We start from the raw sequence: 18,554 nt of genomic DNA, 5'->3' as shown, positions 1-18,554 counted from the left end.
TGGAAAACTGAAGTCAAATGAAATAATGTAATATTTTCCATGCCATTCCCAGATAACACACAATTCAAAAATAAACAATGACAAAAAGCAGAATTACATAAATAAAAATGGCTTATTATAATGTTACATCCAAGAGAATTGAAATCCAGAATTTGTATTCAAACTTTATTATGCAGTTGATTTTGTACATTTTTCATAAGATTAAACTTCTTACTTTGACATAATATTTGGTTAGTAGAAGAGATGCTTGTGATATTATACACATGCCTGGTGTAGGAAATAAATTTGTAATATTTAATGGATATTTTCAATTTTAGAATGTCTTTTCCTGATCTTATGAAAAGAATTTATCTGTGGTTTGAACAAAATAATGTAGCACTTTGGGGCAAAGATGCAAAAGAGCAGCCCTGCACTTGAGGCCAAAATACAGAAAATCTCCACAGTTACTGTACCTTTGCCCTTGGTGCTTTGGTAGACAGGAAGGAAGGTGATCCAGACACTGCAGACCACCAGCATGCTGAATGTCAGGAACTTGGCTTCATTGAATGTGTCAGGCAGATTTCTGGCCAGGAAAGCTACAGTGAAGCTTGCCAGGGAAAGGGAGCCCAAATATCCCAGGACACAGTAGAAGGCAATAACTGAACCTTTGTTGCAGACAATCAAAATATGGCCATGTTCAGTGTGTAGGTCAGCATCAACAAATGGAGAAGTTGCCAGCCAGATTCCACAGAGAATCAGTTGGATCATAGTACAGATGGGAATGACAATGTTAGGTGCACCTGATGCCAGCAGCCATCTCTTTCTTCTATCTGGAACAGTGATCTTGAATGCTAGTACCACAGTAATTGTCTTAGCCAAGACAGAAGATGTTGCCATGGTGAAGAAAATTGCAAATGTTGTCTGCTGCAAGATACAGGTGGCCATATGGGGATGGCCAATATAGAACAAGGGACAGAGAAAACAAAATATGAGGGAAATGAGTAGTATATAGCTGAGAACTTGGTTATTGGCCTTGACTATGGGAGTGTCTTGATGCTTCAAAAAGATAGCGAGTACAACAGCTGTAAGGGAAGAGAAACACAGAGCCAAGCCAGCCAGAGATATTCCCAAGGGATCCTCAAAAGCCAGAAATGTGACAACCTTTTTGAGGCAGTGAGTTCGTTTTGTGTTGGCATACTGGTCATCTGGACACTTCACACAATGATCCATGTCTAGTATAGGAAGGGCAGCATTTTCAGATTTAAATTTTCCATAGTATTCTTGCAATGTGATAGGTATAGTAATGTTTTAGGAAGTCATAGCTAAATTTTATTTGCCTCTTGTGATATATGGAAATTAAATATGTTTGATGAACAGGATTTAATTCTTACTTCCTTTGCCTTTCATCATAATGAAAAAGTTTTATTTATATTTATGTTACTTACTCCAAACCTTGTTAGTATTTTTCAAAAACAGTGATATACTTTTATATGATGTTCAGGTAGCCACAGAAACCTACCTTAGATTGGGTAATTCATGGAAACACAGTAGTTCCTCACAGTTTTGAGAACTATGCCAAACAATAACTGAGAATGATCTATTTCTTTCCATATTATGATCTGTATATCAGCAGCAATTAGGTCCCACATAAAAATGTTCTCATGAACATAGAATCCTTACCCACTTGATAACATGGAAAGAACCTATTCCACCACATTATTAAACCAGGACAATTTCTAACAATATTCAAAATATTTGCTACATGCATATTATCAAAGTAGTCTCTCCTCATCAAGGAAACTTGTCTTTGACACAAAGACCACTAGAGAAAATCACAACCAGTGAAAATTTAGAGTTGTGGAGCTCAGTCTAATGGATACATTTATAATAATACTCCCTCAGCTGTATCTCAGAAAAAGTTGCAGAAAAGGATGATGAAAATATTGTAAGTGCTAGGGGATCAGGCAGTTGATGTGAGTAGTTTCAGAGAAATGTCACAAGCTACAGCCATAAAGTCTTACTATCATGACTGTTTAAACATTAGTTAAACAAGGACAAAAGTAATAGACATGGCAAAGTGAATGGCAGCAAGACAATCAGACCTCAACACTACACGGTGAATTGCAGGCACCTGAGGTATGTCTAACATGGGAGAAATTGTCTTTCCAGAGTATGGGACACCAACTGATTATCTTTGGATAACACAATGGCCAATCTTAAAAATATACACGTAATACTGTGAAGACCGAAGTTTGTATTTAGAAGTATATATGTATATACATAAAATATGTGCACATGCCAACATTTAAGAGAAAAGTGGCTATGAATTTGAAAGAGAGAAAAAAGGGATATGTGGAAGGATTTGGAGGAAGGTTATGGAAATGTGAAATTATGTAACAGTGCCATAATCTCAAAAATAAGAAATAAGGAATGAAGAAAAAAAAATAGCCAGCACTGATATTGCCTAGGAAAGCAGAGACAACATGAACAAATTATCACCCAAATTATCTACATGTCAAAATATGACATCTATTTTTATTTTTCACTGTTTGATATTTGGTTGGGCACATTATCTGCAAATTTTACTAATTTCTATAAGACTTGATTGTTCAATGCTCCCAAGGTGGCAGTATTTACTGGTAAATCATCAAAAACCAAATCCCATACCTCAAGGACATAATTACAAAAGATAGTACTGGATGAGTCTGAGAACTTGCTTCCATTTGTATCTTTGTAATTTATACCACAGTATATTCACTTTTCTTTCAATTGAATTGACCCAACAGACCAGTCTGGAAAGTGACGATGATGATACCATTCCAGGATTGATTCTATCCATCAGAAAGTTTACAATCCATTTAAGTTGTTCAGTCCTCTCTGATTTTGCTAAGCAAAATCATCTAAACTGGTGAGTAGAAGTATTCAAATGCTTCAATTTTTAATATTTATTTAAAATTAGTGTAAATGTGTTGAATTTATTTATTTTTATCAAAAATTTATTCTTTTCTGATACAATATATCCTGACCACAGCTTCCCTTTCTTCCATTCCTCCCATGCTTTTTCATGTAGGATCAAGGAAAACTTAATAAAATTGAGTGTGGTATCTTTGTGTTCAACTGGCACAAAATTAAGTTTGACTTTTGATTTGATATAAATGTGATACTATCATTTGAGTCAGTACAATATTTGTGCATCAAAGTGATTTTTTTCTCTTAATATTCACTGTATTTTATAATCAAATACACGTATAATTTCAGTATATATATTTTAAAAACCTGTTCTGTTTCTTCACAATCCCATGATCAAATGATATAGAATTGTGTTTACCTATTTGTCACGCTCTAAATGAAAATGTTAGTTAATTTTTTAGCTATTTCTTTTCACTACAACAATAATTAATTCCATCCTTCAGAAACTGATATACTATGAAAATATAGTTTTCAAAGTTTCTGTACATCAATGTAGATTCTACTACTTATTTAAAAAACTCTCTGTGTATTGTTTGTTGTGAACATTATAACAAAAATATTTAATACAGAGTTCAATATGATTGAATCCAAACTAAGCTGTGAAAGAGAGTAGGACTTGAAATACAAAATATCAATGATAGAATTGATCTACTATAGCACACAGTACAAAAATGAACATTTCTAAAACATGGTAGAACATCACTGAACATTGACTCCACTCCTTGTTAGAAACTCAGGGTTACTGGTAATAAAAGGATGCATAGCATGTAAGTCTTAAATAAACTGAATAAAGACATGACTATTAAAAATGCTGACTATTAGGGTGATGATAAGTTACAATAGTAATTTTATTACTCTAAAGTCATATCCTGGAAAAAATATTATGTTCGTGGGGTCAAGACTGATCAGATAAAATTTAGTTAAAAAGACAGATAGTGTAGTATTTCTAATAGCAATGTTATTTATGCATTCAACTTCATAATAAAATTTATCTTTTCCTTTTCCTGAAAGGACTCTTAGAGAACTATATAAATATGGGAGAAAATAAACAATCTGTTGATTATTTTGGTAAATCATATCCTTACTTGTCATGTTGGAAATTTCATTTTCTTGACAGGGGTTACAATCAAAACAGCAGATGGCTTTTCCCTCCTGAGGGGATTTTCTGTGTCCAGGACTGCAGGGTCTACTGCATATGAAGGGTTGAGTCTGAGAAAAATCAGATACATTTTAAATACAAAAAGTTTAATATAAATTGCAAAACCTGTAGGATTCACAAGGAATGACTAAAAATTCTATAAAACCCATGTATCATATTATAAAGTAAAATTCCATTGTTTTAAGATAAATATTATGAATTTGTGGTGATTTATAAATTGTGAAACACCACAATAGAGGAGAGAGGAGAGGAGAGTGAGTGAGTGAGAGAGAGAGAGAGAGAGAGAGAGAGAGAGAGAGAGAGAGAGAGAGATATGATTGGATGTGAGTCAATAAATGAGTAATAGTTAAAATGTGTTACTTCAATAAAGCATGCTATTTTAGAGTATTTGTGCTACATGTAAATCATTTGAGTTAAGACTAAATTACCTGTCTAAAATCTGTGGCCCACTCTATCATTTCATCAGATATGTACAATTCTTGATCATTTGGAGAATGTCCAGAAAACTTTCCTATTTTCACTTTAAATCCACAGGATTGTTTAAAATCTGTGATATAGAAAATGTCATACACTGTATCCTGTTTTGCCTCCTGGTTCATGTTCACAAGGTCTCCAGCAGGATTTACAAATTGTATGTTCTTCAGTAAAGAAAACATCTAAAACATATTTGTCATTTTAGTTTCAACTATGCCTACACAGTAGGACAGAAAACATAAAGTATACAATACCAGTAATTTTCATTAGCCTCCTCTAAAAAGTAACTGTATTAGAAGTACTCAGTAGTAAATGAAAGAAATTATATCTAGAAATAAATTTTCACTACACTTTAAAGTTAAAATTTTATCACTGGTATTCATACTTTAAAAAACACCACCTAAATTATATGCTGATAGAGTGGACACATAATCTATATTTCTTCCTGGCAAAATTTTTATTTGATCATAACCTTGGAATTGCTTTCCTTAATAGATCAAAAAGCACTAGTGTTATCATCTGAAATCTCTGTTTTAAAATGATGAGTAATGTTTTGATCATTTTTGTGTTGTCATTTAAATATTTCATGAAAAATATTGTTCTTCCAAATGTTAAAAACATAAGAATCATGTGTGTGCTTGCAATATTCAAACAAAATTTCTTCCTTTAGATTCTAAAATGCTAACCTGTGTGTCAGTAATAGCTCTATCATAATTTATGACACTAACATGATCTTCATCACATGCAGTGAAAGAATCCAGAAATATATGCACCTGAGAGAAAGGTGTGTAGTTGCATGGACTTAGAAAACTATAATTACCTTCAGGAATTTCATCTCTATGACACATAGGCCATTCAATCAAGGAGTAATTACCTGCCAGGAGTCAAATTCCAGCCTTTTCCCAGGATTCTCAGACCATATGTCTAATTGTTGCAGAAGTTTCTCATGGAGCGAGTGGGCTACAGCATGCACAGCATTGTATAAGTTATAACTTGTATCACTCATGGACATTCCAAACGGATGACTATATAACCATGTTAATAAGTTTGTGGCAGAACAATTCTTCAGTTTCTTACAATTAGATGATGACAAAGAACACTTAAAATAAATCCACCATAGTTTAGCAAATGAAATTTCCTTACTGTAATTTGAAGGGTGCACTGTCTGCATAAATTGTTTAAAATCAGACATCTCAGAATTCTGATGTGAAAAAATGAGAGTACCATGGAGGGAGTCAAGCAAGAAATCCCCTATAACAGTGATCCTGTCAAACTGTGATATACTGACCCAGATTCTATTAATTTTTAAAAATTTCCATGTTATAAATTGTATGTGTAGAGCAGAGTCTTTGTTTCCATAAACAATCACAACTTTTGCTGATGACATCATAATCTGCCTATTATACTGGTTAGCATTTTTTAAGTATGAAGTGTTGTCATCTGTGATAAAACTCACAAATGCTAAACAGACAATGTTCATTTGCCTCTCCTCTCTCAGTTCAGAAAGAAATTGAATTCCACGGTCTTCATTTGAAATGATCACTCCCACCCAGTTCCATCTGAAGTGAACCAGTAGGGACACCATGGCTAGTGGCAGAGATGTGTCCTTGGGAGACATCTGGTAGAGATGAGGAAATTGTTCATGGGCATTCAGGAGAGGTTGAAAATCACCATAGTAGAGCTGAAGTACATAGAACATAAGCAGAGTGTAAGTAGGTTAGAAGGACTAATGATTGGTCTAAGACTTAAATGTAGTAAACAAATACTGGGGGTGTTAGAAAGTGTGAATTATTCACCTCATTATTAAAATATAACCCAATTTCTTGTGGCTGTTCCAAAGCTACAAGTAAACTATCTTTTCTGGTAAAATGTTTCACACTTCTGCTGCCTTTCATGCCTATTTGTGATAAAGTTGTTATGTTTGCTTCAGAAAGTATCTGAGCATTTATCCTTAATGGAACAGAATAGATAAAAACCAAGTCTCTGCCTTTTAATCTTTTTGATTCTCAGAAAATCAACTTTAAGGAGACAGTATTTCATTAAATTATCCCACTCTGACTTACCTCTGGAGTTCTGGACATGTACAGCAATGGTCCAAGTGTTGCAGGAACTTCCCACATGGGTCCTGTAAATACGATTAAATATTTTCTCTGATTTTTACAGTAGTAGTTAGGAAAATTTTCACTTTTTTTTGCAGTAGAACCAGATTTCCTCTTGTCAGTCACCTGGTTACATTTGATGTCAACTAGCAGAGAAATGTTTGGTAAAATATGAGGGTTCCTATTGATTTCTTCCATGGCAAAATAAAGAGAGAAAATCAGGTGGATGTTCTTAGGTGTCAACCTGAAAACAGAGCACACTATTCATGAGAGGTTAGGTTCCAAACATGGCAATTTATATTACACTCAATGGGAGAATAGCACTGAATTCTTGTTTTTTGAACCCATTGCTATGGTGACACAAATGCTATTTATTTGATGTATAAGAATGTGAGACCTGTGGGAGAATATTAAGATTCATAAAGGTTTTTCTTTGTGGAGAGTGGATTTCATACCAATGAGATTGCCTTTTTTTTTTTACTTTGCAGTTTCCTACAGTTCTATCCTATTATCTGCAAACTTTGCAAAATGTATGCATGCCCTTCAAACACTAGAAAAGTTTTAATGGCTAATGTTGAATCTGCTTGTGCCTTCATTGTATACTTCTAAAATTAAACATAGGTAAAATACATTTGTATTATCTGTTATCTAGAATGCTATACTTTTATACAGAGACAGAACTGGACAATGCTGTGATGTTGCTGAGGGTATGAAGACTAAATAACCAAATCTGCCTGTGTCAAATGCTTTGAAAAGTCAGAGGGATGAATGAAAATAGTATAATACTTCTTATCTTCCCTCTCTCCTTTCATATACTTCCTTGTTTTCATTTTGTATTTGTTGATGTTCAATGTTTAGTGATATAAGGTTGGATATAACTATACTTGCTTCCAGTGAGAAATGAGCTCCTTTCTCTTCATATGGACCCTTATGCTGTACTGATACCTTTCAACCTACATGCTCAGCTTTGTATTACAGAACTAACTCTGGGTTCAATTTGGTGTGGTTGAGATTTGTCCTGATATGTCTTGTGTAATAGATTTACTTCAGCATCTCTTTCATTTAAGGTGATTTATGGTATCACAATGTACTACATGGCTGTAGTAATAAAAACAGAATGAACTTGTCACAATAGAATAGAAAGGACTTGGAGCCTCAGACCAATTATACACACCTATGGACATCTAATTTATGATAACGAAGCCAGAAATACACAGTGGATAAGCTAAACATCTTTAACAAATGTTGCTGTCTAAACTGAATGGATACATGGAAAAGGACACAAATTTGGCCATATCTACCACTCAGCACAAAACTCAACTCTGGGTAGACAACAATGTAAGACTCGATATGCTGGATCTCTTAAAAGAAAAAAACTGGGGTATAGTCTTGAAGTCATCGTTCAGTAAAGATTTTTTTCTAAGCAGAACACTGATAGGGAATGTACCAAAACAACAATGAGTAAATGAGCCCAAAATAAACTCAATTGTATTTGAAGGTTCATTATATCATCATATTTTTCAGAGCTTTAAAAGCTATTTAAGACCAGTTCCCAAATTTATACTATGGCATTTGTGGTTTTGTGATACTCTTGTGCATAAGAATGTGTGTGTCTTGTTATCTATATGTGTATCTCATTCTTTTTATTTCTTCTGTTTGTTTGATTATGTTGTCCTATTCTGATTTGTTTGTTTTTGTTTTATCTTCTTTTCTAACTATTATTTAGAAGAGTCTTTGTTTTTCATCAAGAGGAAGAAATGGTGTTAGTTCAGATTGAAGGGGAAGTACACCGGATCTCAGAGGTGTGGGGGAGTGAAAACTGTAATCAAATATAATGTATGAAAAATAAATTTTCAATAAAAATGCAGGGGTATATGTTTTATGTGTGATAATGTATATGGCCCTGGGAAAATATTATATTAGATAAGAAGAGTATAAAAGAGAAAAAAGCAGATTATCTCATTCATATGAAAAGCCCCAATAGAGCAGTATGGGATAGAAGTAGGTTTAGGATTATGAAGGAATGAGTGGATAAAAGTTGAAAGCTGAAGGATATATTATCATGATTCGTAATGAAATGGTCTAAATATTTTGAACTTGACTGTGATGATGGATGCACACATTTGTCTATGTTAACATTCATTCTTTTAAACAAGTAGACCATAAAATGTAACTTAACAGAAACAGAAACAAACTCCCAAAACAAATTAACTGTTTTAGATTTGTGCTTTTCCCCCTTTGAGATGTTGGGAGTTTTCTATATAAATCTTCAATGGTTTACTGCGTTATGTTTCAAAAAGTACCCATTGTTGCTTTATGCCCTCATCAATGATGCTATATTTTCTCATGTCCTTGGGAAGCCTCTACTTATAAGACATGGTTATTGTTTTTAATCTGTGGAAAGCCTGGAGTTTATCGGATGAGGTTTATCTCTGGAATGTAGCACATTATCTTCTGCTTCCATCTATGAAAGTAAAGTGGCATTGTAAACTTTCAACCTAGAAGTCTTTATTTAGTCACAAGCCTCTTATCATTCTATGTAAAAATCACTATATTTATAAAGGAGAAAGAAACTTACTCCAAAGTTTTCTCAACAAAGAAGACGGTGATTAGAAACTAGACTAATATTGACAACTGATAGATTTTGAAAGATGGAGAGCCAGTTTCACTTTTTTAAAAAAAATGCAGCATTTTGCTGGTTTAACTATTGTCCAGTGGAAGGATATATATTCAAGTGCCTATAGAAACTAGACTAATATTGACAACTGATAGATTTTGAAAGATGGAGAGCCAGTTTTACTTTTTTTTTTTTTTAAAAAAATGCAGCATTTTGCTGGATTAACTATTGTCCAGTGGAATGGTATATATTTAAGTGCCTATGGACAGTACATATTGGCCTTGATGCATTAAAAAAAAGATGAAGCAAAGTAGGGTGGTTCGGAGAGAGGCATGGATCTGGGGAAGTTGTTGGTAGTATGTGAATATTATCATAATGCATTCCATGAAATCTTCAAATTAGTAATAAAATTTTTAATATACAATACAAGCTGGTGTAGTTATGTGAGAAAATAAGTGAATCCTTCCTGCATTGTTCAGGTAGATTCACAGTTTAGAGATCCGACTCAATCTGAATTCAGATTGATTGATTGCTTTGGTTCCTTCCCTCTCATCACTATACAACCATATGGGAAACACGTATGACTAGAATATTTTCAACATGGTTTGGACAAATAGTAGAAAATTGTAGGCAAAATTGGGAACCCAATTCCAATGGAGGGCACATATATCAATAACTTAATTTCCTATTTATTACACTATAAATCAACAATGAAGACATGAAGATCAACAATATATAGTACAAGCATTTGTGTATCCCTCACATCTAATCTACAACCTGTTGGAAATATAGAGAGTAATACAAATATAAAGCTTACTTGAATTCCATTTTATAGAGAATAATGAATGCCACAAAAGAATCCTTTTCTCAGCCACAGAGAAATTCTGATTATGTATGTCAAGAGAGGAGTTAGAATAATTGAAATTTTGTTTGTGAAATGACACATTTAAGTGCTCATTCAATTCAGAAATGTAAAATGAGCAGGAACTGCATAAACAAACAGTCCTTCTGACAAATTCCATCTGATTATAGCTAGGAAGATTCAGAGTATTTGCAGAATATATGGAACATACCATTCATTTTTAAGTTAAAGTGAATATATATACAGTAAGTTTATATTAAATTCTTTAACATGGCACAGAATAAGTTCCTGATGCTCTACAAAGCATATGAAAATAAATGACTAATCTATTGCTTCTCACCTATGTTCACTGTGATGGCATAGGATATTAGTAGAAATAGTCTGACAAAATATGGATGATATCATATTTTCCATTAAAATTCATGTTCCAGTTGCCTTAACCATGCTGTTCACATATAGCTAAACAATCACTTTAAAGAATTTACTAGTAGGTACATAGGCAAAATGTCTCTTTATAATACCCATACTTATTTTTACACAAGAGTCTCATTTGACATAATGAATATGTGTTTAGTTTTGTTGAATGTCATTCATCATGGCCATGATTCAGGACATCATAATTTATTCACAATGATCTGATATTATTTCTTTATTTAATTAGATAAAACACTATTTTGGTTGAATTAATAATCCAGTATGTTTCTCTATAAATTCATTTGCTTTATTAATTGTGATATTATGTTTCTAATCATGCTTAGAATCTTCCAGTTATTGCTTAGAAAATAATACTGAATACCCATAAAACAAAAACTGCTGTTTAGTCACAAACAGGAAAAGAAACATGCACTAATTTGGAAACATGTTTGCTATGTAATTAAAAAAAGTCTTAATAGGAATTTAGGTACAACAATCCCAGTCCGTAATGAACCAACATACATGTATGTGAAGAATATTCAGGAAATAATCAGGACTGCTTTTTTTCAAATGAGGCATGATTCTATACTAATCTATTATTTGTATTGGTAAAAATGCAAACAAATGGGTCTAGGAGGGAAACATTTGTCTTGCCATTTTCTTTATTACTCATAAGTTGGGAGAAATTAGAGCATTTCTCTGGACTTCTCTCATCTTGTGTAGTGTAAATATCTAAGTATAGATATAGAAATACCCTGTGATTTCTAGTGCCAGAATTTTAGACATAAAATTCCTCATAATCTTAAAATAGGAGATCACATCACTGAGGCATAATGATTGATTAGCTGCTGAAATCTGAGAGTGAATGAGATGAATTAAAAACCTCCTTTCCTTGACTCTCAGGGCACAGCTTGCCTGCAATGTGTAGATAATCATAGACTTAGGGGAGACATATGAATTGGTGAAAGTTTTTTGTTCAAATTCTACTCAAACACCCTTTCATTCTTCCTCATTTATATCTGATCATTTGGAGGTCTGTCATCTCCATATCCCATATTACCATGAATATTACATTTATAGCTACTATATGATCACTTGCCCTTTGTTCCACACTCTCCTTCAAACCTAATGTTATTTTTGATAAACAGATGTGTATTCAACACATAGGATATTGTTTCACTGCTACTGCAGTTTTTCAAATCTTCTAAGATTTCTCTTATATAATACAGTAATAAACTTTCACCTGTTTTGAATATCCCACTGGGATATGGTATTAAAAACTGAAAAAAAAATTTGTCTAAAACTGAAAACTTCACTGTGATAATCCTCACACATATACAATGCCACATCTAGAAATGTGTTCTTACCCAAATTCTTACCCAAGAATGTTATTTTTGACATTTTCCCTATCAAACTCCAAAAGACACTGTAACAATTTTCTCACCTGAAATCATGACCAGTAAACTCAATGATATAGGAAAATTGCTCAAACATATAAATCTAAGATTGTCTAGTACCCGCATTCTCACAATAAACACACTTATTTTATATAATTAGGGAAAGAGAAGAAAGAGATTTAAAAGCATAATAAATGCAATAAATGAAAATATATACAGTAAAAGTGAGAAATGACAAATTTTAAGTCAATAAATGGCCTTCAGCCCGGGGCGAGTTGGATGAATTTGAAACCTTAGTACTCTGCTCTCAACTTAGCAGGTACCACAGGCAACACCTTTATTCTAACACATTAAAAGGGAAACAGGAAGTCATTGCTTGCAGGAGCACCCTCTGTTCTAACAAATGGATAAACTGTCTACTGAGATATTCTAATTGGAAGCTTCATGTGTGTCTAATCTAGAACTTTGAAAAAAGTTCTGACATTGTTTATTCCACAAAAAAATGTGACTTTGCACGTGAAACTGAATGTAAAGGTAAGGATGGCATAAAATTCTCATAGTGAACAGACATTGTTTTTCCACAACTGATTTCAGCTGTGGAATCAAAGAACACAACAGTTGTGAATTATGACAGATAGATTATTTAAACAAAAATCTCAGTACCTTTTGATATGTCTAACTTAAAGTCCGGACAGATATACCAAGGCCCTCTGTGTGGGAATTGGGCATTCTATGCTGATGAGCAAAAAAACACTAGCAGATGGAAGAAAGACCACTTTATTCTAACCTCTATGAAATAAACTAAAAGCAGTGCTTAGTAGTATGCTTCTTAGGGACATCACATGACAGCAGTTGGGAATTGTGATATTTAAGGATTGTCTCTAGAAGCAAACTTGATATCATGGATCATTCATTCATCTTCCAGACTGGAATCTGTGACTTGAGAAAAAATAGTAAGCTAACCCCTAAACCATCATAAATATTACAATAACCTTCTGTAAACATGAAATATATTTGGATAATGTCCTAGAGGTAGGAAGAAAACACAGAAAAAAGACACACAGAATAATGTTCTACCTCTCAGCAGTGCTAGAATGTATCATATACCATCATAAACAAGGATTTAAAAATGAAAGAGGTACTTACTGCTTATCTAGATTTCCACTGAAGTATTCATTTTTCATCTTTCTATGCTCTGTATAAATGGAAAACAAACAGTCAATGTCTTTATCTCCTTCTGGGTTTTTCTTGTCTTTCATTCTCAAAAAGCACACAGGGTCAGTCAAACTGCAGAGAAGTAAGGGAGGCTTCAGGACCAGGAAGACAAAGAGCAAAGACAACATCTTTGTAATGTAGCTGAGAAGAGAGCCTGAGCAAAGTGCAACATTGAAGGGTCAGGAAGAATCTCATGTATCAATTATGCATGAACCCATCCATGTGTCTCTTTTTATTATTAAAGTCATTAAGGAATGCAATATATTTTAGGAATCTCAGTACTTTGTTTTCAGTGTGCTATTTGCCTCTGGAGATTTCATAATTAGTCTCTGGCCTAGGGCTCTGCATCTGAGTTTCTAAATCCAGGTGACAATTAAGGGATACTAATTTCATTCCGCTCAATATCCCTTATGATTACATACTTGTCATTGGACATGAAGTTCGCAGACACAATTCCTCCTGGGCAAATTTCCTAACAAGCTCTTATTATCATTTGTAGTAGTTGACTTGGATCATATCAGTCATCTCAAATGAGTTTTGATTCAAAAATATTTCTGAGTAGACAGAGCTTATTAGAGACATACAAGAAGTATGAGCAGTAATATTGATGAAAGGAAGTAATATCTTTACTGTCTGTTTTATGATGATGTTTTCTTTTCCTACTTGAGTGCTGTTTTGTCTATCTATCTGAGAAGCTTCCAGGTGGCAAAGACAATGTCATTTAGACAATGCAGTAGCCTTCAGAATGAGAAAGAGGTAATTCAAATGACTGAGAAACAAAGAAAAGTTCCCCATCATTAGCAGTCATATCATTACAAATCCAGTCTACACTGAGATTTCATCTTACACCTGTCAAAATGGCAAAGATCCACAACACAAGGGGAAGTAGAGCTGGCAGGAATGTGAAGTAAGAACACTCGTACATTGCAGATAGGAGAGAAAAATCACAGAGACACTCTGAAAATCAGTGTGGCAGCTTGTCTAGAAGATGGCAATCAATCTACCTCAAGTTCTAGCTAAACCATGCTAAACCATATATCCAAAGGGTGTTTCATCCTACTGCTAAGATACTTGCTCATCTATGTTCCTTGTTTCTCCATTAATAATAGTCAGAATTTAAAAACCAACATAGATTCTCCTAAACAGAAGAATAGATAAAGAAAACGTGGGACATTTCTACAATGGAGTAATACTCAGCTGATAAAATAGTGATATAATGAAATTTGCCAGAAAATGGGAGGAGTAACAAAAAAATCATACCAAGTGAGATGTTATAAAATCAGAGATATAAATATTGCATATATTTGCTTACTTATATGTGGATATTAGCTGTGAAGTCATTGATAAGCTACAATTGATGGAACCACAGAGAGTATGTATAGGATGAGGGACTCCATGGAATAGTTGGATCTCATTAGGAATGTGATATTGAATAGACATTTAGGGATGGCTAAGTGTGGAAGGCTAGAATGGGAGGATCAAGTAGGGGAAAGGAAGGGGAAAGAGGTTATGGGAGAGAATATGGAGAGAAGTATCTAAAATCTGAGGCCATTTGAAGGTTAGTATAGAATTTTATTACAGTTGAAACTTCCTCATATATACATGGACATGAAGGTATTCTATTGAAATTGTCAATGTTGCAGTACCCAGAGTCTCAACTGTTCATCTTTTTACACCAAATAAAGCTTTTTAGTACCCAGATTGGATTAAATCTAATTGAGTTGTTGGCCAAAAGTGACCCACAAGGATCCAGAAAAAAAAACCCAGGATGTTGCCAAAAGTAGAGATTGCTCTCCACACACTGACAACAAGGTTCCATTGCTAAAGGGGGCATGTACAGAAATCACTGAAGATGAAGACATCAAGCCAGTTCCTACATAGAGTCTTTTCTCCCATATTCCAGTGTATTTGCTATAGGAACTAATCTGTAAACTCCCAAAAGAGAAATGTAAACACTTGGCCAACTACAAACCTTATAGACACAATGCTGTATAAAGACTGAAAGACATTCTGGGACAATGTTGACAAAAAGCTAGCAACTAACAGATAACTGATTTGACTTAAGGCACACCCCACAAGATAGAACTTACCCTACACTGCTTACATGCTCAAGACCCTGAGTCTAGATAACTCAGAGACATAGGATAAAATTAAGTCATACAAATTTATAAAATAAAAAGTAGTGATAAGATGACTTCTAATGATATTCTGTTATGTTTAAAAACTAGTGTCTCTTCCCTTGTCATCAGAGAAGCTTGCTCCTACAGCAGATGGGTACAACTATTGAGATCCACCACCAGATACTATAAAGAAGGTGAAAGATCTTGAAACAACCAGCACTAAATAAATCTCTCCATTCAGAGCTCAAGGCTCCTCACAATTAGGAGCAAAAAGAGTGTAAGAACCACAGTGGTTGTACAACAACACAAGCCCCTCTAAATCACTATTTCCAAAGCTCATATGAACTCAGAGAGTGAGATAACAAGCACAGGTCCTGCATGGTTCAGGATTAGGACCTCTGTATTTGTATTATGGCTCTCAGTTTAGTTTCTTTGTGTGAATCCTGAGTGGATAAATGAGTGGGTCTCTGATTCTTGAGCTTTCTTTGGGCTTTTTTTCCTTCTCTTGATTTGTATTGTTCAGTGTAACATGAATCTTATACTGAATTCATCTTTCATATAATCAGATTAATGACTACCCTAATAGTCACATAGAACTACATTCAGTAACAGATGGCAACAGATGCAGTGATCCACAACCAAGCACTGGGTTGAACTCCTAGACTTCAGGTTAAGAAATTTAGGAGGGATCAGAGGAGTAAGTGATGTCAAGATCATGATGGTGAAAACCACAGAGACAGCTGAACCAAGCTGGTGGGAGCTCATGGACTCTTGCCTGTCACCTGGGGAACCTGCATGGGATCAACCTAGGCCTACTGAATGTAAGTGACAGTTATGTGGTTAGATCTGTTTAGGGAGCCCCTGACAGTGGGACCAGAACTTATCCCTTCTGCATAAAATGGCTTTTTTTGGAACTAATCCCCTAGGGTAGGATACTTTGCTCCACCTTGACACAGGGTGGAGATGCTTGGTACTGCCCCAACTTTGTTGACTCCCCAATGCAGGCCTTACCATCTCTTAGGAGTGTAGGGGAGATGGGGGAAGGTGGGGTGCAGAAGAAGGGGAGGTAGGGGTAACTGTGATTAGTATGTAACATAAAATGAAAAATAAACTAGAAAAAAGCTAAAACCATAAACAAAACAAAACATAAACAAACAACAAAATAAGGAAAATAATGTTGTTGTGGAAGGTGTAGTATAGTCCATTGAGTCACAGTTACCCCTTTAGTTCATTCATCTTTACTTGCAAGTGTTCATTGCCTGGGTCATTGGTCTGGCTAGAGGTCTCTTGTTTCTGCCTCACCACTGATAATGGGCTATCACTTGGGCTTCCCTATGATGTCCTGCTGTTTTCCTGTGTCATTGAGAACTTCCTCTGCTGTGGGACGGTCTGTATGTCAAATTGCTCTGATTGGTCAATAAATAAAACACTGGTTGGCCAGTGGCCAGGCAGGAAGCAGGTGGGGCAAGGAGAGAGGAGAATTCTGGGAAGTGGAAGGCTGACGCAGAGAGACACTGCCAGCCGCCATGACCAGCAGCATGTGAAGATGCCGGTAAGCCACCAGCCATGTGGCAAGATATAGATTTATGGAAATGGATTAATTTAAGCTGTAAGAACAGTTAGCAAGAAGCCTGCCACAGCCATACAGTTTGTATGCAATATAAGTCTCTGTGTTTACTTGGTTGGGTCTAAGCGGCTGTGGGACTGGCAGGTGACAAAGATTTGTCCTGACTGTGGGCAAGGCAGGAAATCTCAAGCTACATTCCTCTTTTGAATCTATAGGTCTATCCTGTTCACATACTCCAACAGTTCATAGATTCACTGGGTGTTGGAATAGTCCATCTCATAGTGCTGCTTCTGTGCTTGGGTGGTACTTGGGTTGATCAGCCTGCCAGCTTTCCCTCATCATCACTACCTAGGTAAGCTCTCCAGCACTGCCTTGGCTAGTTCAACCAATGCAGCCTGGATCAAGGAATGGTACCAGTTCTCCTGCTCTCAGGTCCTCATATTTGGCTCACCCACACTCACACAAACAGGACCAGCTCTAATGTTTTGCTCAGGGGAAGTACAGGGCCCTCTCTCATGATTGCTGTAGGGTGCATAAGAGGCAGCACAGGGTCTGCTCTTTCTCTTACACTCTCAGAGCTGGCTTACTTCCACCCCCAACAACAGGGTCAGCTTTAGTGTGCTGCCAAGATGGGAAGTAGAGCCCACTCTCTCACATTCTGCAGCAGGTGATGGTCAGCGTTAGTCATCTGGCTCTTGGGACCAGGGGCCACCCCTCTCATCTGGCACAGGAAGTGATGGATGAGGAAGGAGTGACATCTTTTCTCTCAACTCCTGCCAACACATGGCAGAGGAGAGAGGGTGGGGTCAGCTCTCCTGTTCTTAAGCCCTCAGGGTCAGCTCACCTGTGTCCCTCACTATAGGATCATCTCTAGTTCAGTGCCCAGATGAGGTACACACCTATGGTGAGAGGTGGGGCCATCTTTCCCTAGTGCTGGGCCAAGCATTCCCATGAGGGTTAGGGCCACTTGTCCTACTACAGTATCTAGTGAGGACTGGGGGCAGCTATCCCAGGATCAGTGAAGGGCAGGGTAGGTTCAACACAGCATGGGTCCAATGAGCCCTTGTATTAATATGGGCCATGGATATCATCATAGACTCCAGATGCAGCAGGAACACAGACCGAGACCTAGCCCTTGGCAGCAGCTCTGGCCTGGAAATCACCATTGCTCAGTTGGTAGCACAAGCCACCCAGATCAGGATGGCCACTGCAACAGCATGGCTTTCAGCCACCAACATGGTTTCTGGTGGATGGCCAGTCCCTGAGGATCTCCAGAACCATCAGTGTTAACAGGAGCCATGGACACAGCCTCAGATCCTAACCACTATATGGTCACAAACCCACACATGGCCCTAGGCAGGGACACATGCTGAGAAGTCTCCTGGCCACAGGTGGGAGAAGCAAACACCCAGATCAGTTTGTTCCCAGCAGTGGCATGATCCTCAGACATTGACATGATCTCAGGTGACTGACCAGACCCCAGTCATCTGCATGGCCCTGGTTTTTAACAGGAGCCATGGCCATCAGCCAAGACCCTGGCTGCTATGAGGCAATGGACCCAGACATGGACCTGAGCAGCAACCCTGGACTAGATGTCACTCAGATCAGCATGGTGCACTATGGAAAAATCAGGAAAATTGCTAGTCTCTCTATGAACTGTTTCCATGATGAAATGTTTATT

At 36.0% G+C, this 18,554-nt stretch overlaps 1 protein-coding gene across 1 annotated transcript; it reads right to left on the bottom strand.

The window, feature by feature from the left end:
- Positions 1 to 294: 294 nt before the first annotated feature.
- Positions 295 to 13,317, bottom strand: LOC114686830 (vomeronasal type-2 receptor 116-like). The gene is made up of 6 exons (XM_028861507.1): positions 13,118 to 13,317; positions 6,646 to 6,925; positions 5,457 to 6,263; positions 4,537 to 4,764; positions 4,035 to 4,158; positions 295 to 1,211 (listed from the first exon to the last, which is right to left on the bottom strand). Exons 1-6 carry the CDS (start codon positions 13,312 to 13,314, stop codon positions 295 to 297), a joined length of 2,553 nt encoding a protein of 850 aa, XP_028717340.1. The 5' UTR covers positions 13,315 to 13,317.
- Between the last annotated feature and the right edge of the window lie 5,237 nt (positions 13,318 to 18,554).

Source organism: Peromyscus leucopus, chromosome 1 (assembly GCF_004664715.2).
Source record: "Peromyscus leucopus breed LL Stock chromosome 1, UCI_PerLeu_2.1, whole genome shotgun sequence".
NCBI lineage: Eukaryota > Metazoa > Chordata > Mammalia > Rodentia > Cricetidae > Peromyscus > Peromyscus leucopus.
This window is presented reverse-complemented; position numbering and strand designations above follow the sequence as displayed.